Source organism: Apaloderma vittatum, unplaced genomic scaffold (genome assembly GCF_000703405.1).
Source record: "Apaloderma vittatum isolate BGI_N311 unplaced genomic scaffold, ASM70340v1 scaffold24631, whole genome shotgun sequence".
Lineage (NCBI taxonomy): Eukaryota > Metazoa > Chordata > Aves > Trogoniformes > Trogonidae > Apaloderma > Apaloderma vittatum.
Window position 1 is genome coordinate 5020 of NW_009698867.1, and position 1967 is coordinate 6986.

Sequence of the window (1967 nt, forward strand, 5' to 3'; positions counted from 1 at the left end):
GCTGGTACGTAAGCGAGAGAGGAACCAGAGGGTGCTGCAGAGGTCACCTGAGCTGCCTTGGAGGGCAGTTCCCTCTGGCATTTGAGTGCCCGTCCGTGGCTGCTCTCCAGGCGAATGATTCTAGCCCAGTTGCAAGCGCGGGTGGGTTATTTCTGTCTCAGAGGGTTACTTTTTGGGAACTCTGATGTCCCTGCAGCCCCTGACAGCATGGGCGAGCAGCAAGCCAAGCAGTACCCTGGCTGTCCACAGCAATACTTGTTGACCAGGGGATGAAGCAAAGGAGTTGCTGTTCTGTCAGGTATTTCAGCAATGCTCAGGGTTGCAAGGGGTTTTCCTTTGTCTTTTCTTCCCTCTCCCCTCACAGGCATGTTTAACAGCCCAGAGATGCAAGGACTCCTGCAGCAGATTTCCGAAAACCCTCAGCTGATGCAGAACATGATCTCGGCCCCTTACATGCGAAGCATGATGCAAACTCTTGCCCAAAACCCAGACTTTGCAGCACAGGTAAAAGTATTGGCCGTTGTCTCCTGGTGTCGGCCGTGAGCTGCTTCTGTAGCTGGAGTGGTTCCTCTCGCAGAAACGGGGGAGCTGAGTGAATAGAGACAGTTTTGTTGTGTTTCCCGATAGCTTGAAGGTAGTCACAGCGCTAAACCCTCTGTCTTAGCAGAGCCCCTAACAAAAAAGGTGGCTCTCAAAAGGATGTGGGAACAGCCCTTCTCTTTGCCTGTGGCCAAGTGGCCCCTGTTGAACACTGCTGCCAGGATTTGAGCTGTCCTGTTTCGGTCCCCGTTAAGCAGGGCCACGCGTTGAAAGCCCAGGGAGGGAGTCACGGGCATGACCGACAGGTTCGTCGTCGCTTAGTTACGTAGGGTTTAACAGGCGGTGGCAGCAACCCTCTGACCCTACCTACGTGTGCTGTCTCTTGCTAGATCATGGTAAATGTCCCCCTCTTTGCTGGGAATCCACAGCTTCAAGAACAGCTCCGCCTTCAGCTCCCTGTCTTCCTGCAGCAGGTAAAGGCCCCTGTCTGGCCCTGCGCTGCTCTCAGCCCCCCGGGCTCCAGAGCTTTTCCGTCCTCTGTAGGAAAGGGAGTGTCGCGGCTGCTTAGTCGAGTGACCCAGGAAATACGTGGGCCTGGGTGGTCTGAACTGTTAAAGAAAGGGGTTTGCACAGGGGAGAGAGAAAGAGCTGGTGTAGACGAGGCAATCTAAATCTGAACTGCCTAACGACGGGCTTCCAGTTAGCCTAGTTAGGCTACAGCGAAACCCCAGTCTGCCACTGTCATGAGTTTGCAAAAAAATTCAAGCAGCTAGTTGGGCTAGAGCAGCTGGTTGGCTCAGGTAAAATCAAACAAATCAATTCCGAAGGCAGGTGCCCGCAGTTCTAATCTGATTGACCCAGTTCATGTAGAGAATTTGATCTAAACTCTCAGGAGTATCTCTGTAGATGAGCCCTGCGGTCTGGAGACTTGAAGGAGGAGCCAGACTCGCAGGTTCGCTCGGGCTGCGGGGCGAGAGCCGCAGCTCTGTGCTGACTGTCAGTCAGGTTTTAAACCTGGTGGATCTTGGGTTGCCGAAGCTCTCGCTGTTTGGTACCGCTGTGTCTTTTTTGCCTTTGTTCCTAGATGCAGAACCCAGACTCCCTCTCCATTCTCACCAACCCCCGCGCCATGCAGGCGCTTCTCCAGATTCAGCAGGGACTCCAGACGCTGCAAACGGAGGCCCCAGGACTAGTGCCAAGGTAATAAACGCTCGAGAGTGGGTTTCTGCAAGGCAGAGCTGCCGTGCTTGGTACCAGCAGGCAGACGAGCTGTCGATTCATGGAGGAGATCTGCTCAGGGCCCTCTGTCACGGGGACTTCTGCATGTGAGTGCCTGCAGGCCCCTGTGAGCTCCAGCTAATTAGCACTTTCTGCTTGTTTGCGCTTCGTGCGGGAAGTCCTTGACCTTTTCTTTTTGGAGGAAAGGT

At 54.3% G+C, this 1967-nt stretch overlaps 1 protein-coding gene across 1 annotated transcript in view; it reads left to right on the forward strand.

Moving 5' to 3' along the window:
* The window catches only part of UBQLN4 (ubiquilin 4), a gene marked incomplete at its 5' end in the record, with an annotated part of 6583 nt that overhangs the window by 2968 nt on the left and 1648 nt on the right, over positions 1-1967 (forward strand). Inside the window, 4 exon segments of the mRNA XM_009878187.1 lie at positions 211-358; positions 360-504; positions 930-1013; positions 1625-1740. Of these exon segments, the coding sequence (XP_009876489.1) occupies positions 211-358; positions 360-504; positions 930-1013; positions 1625-1740 (493 nt within the window).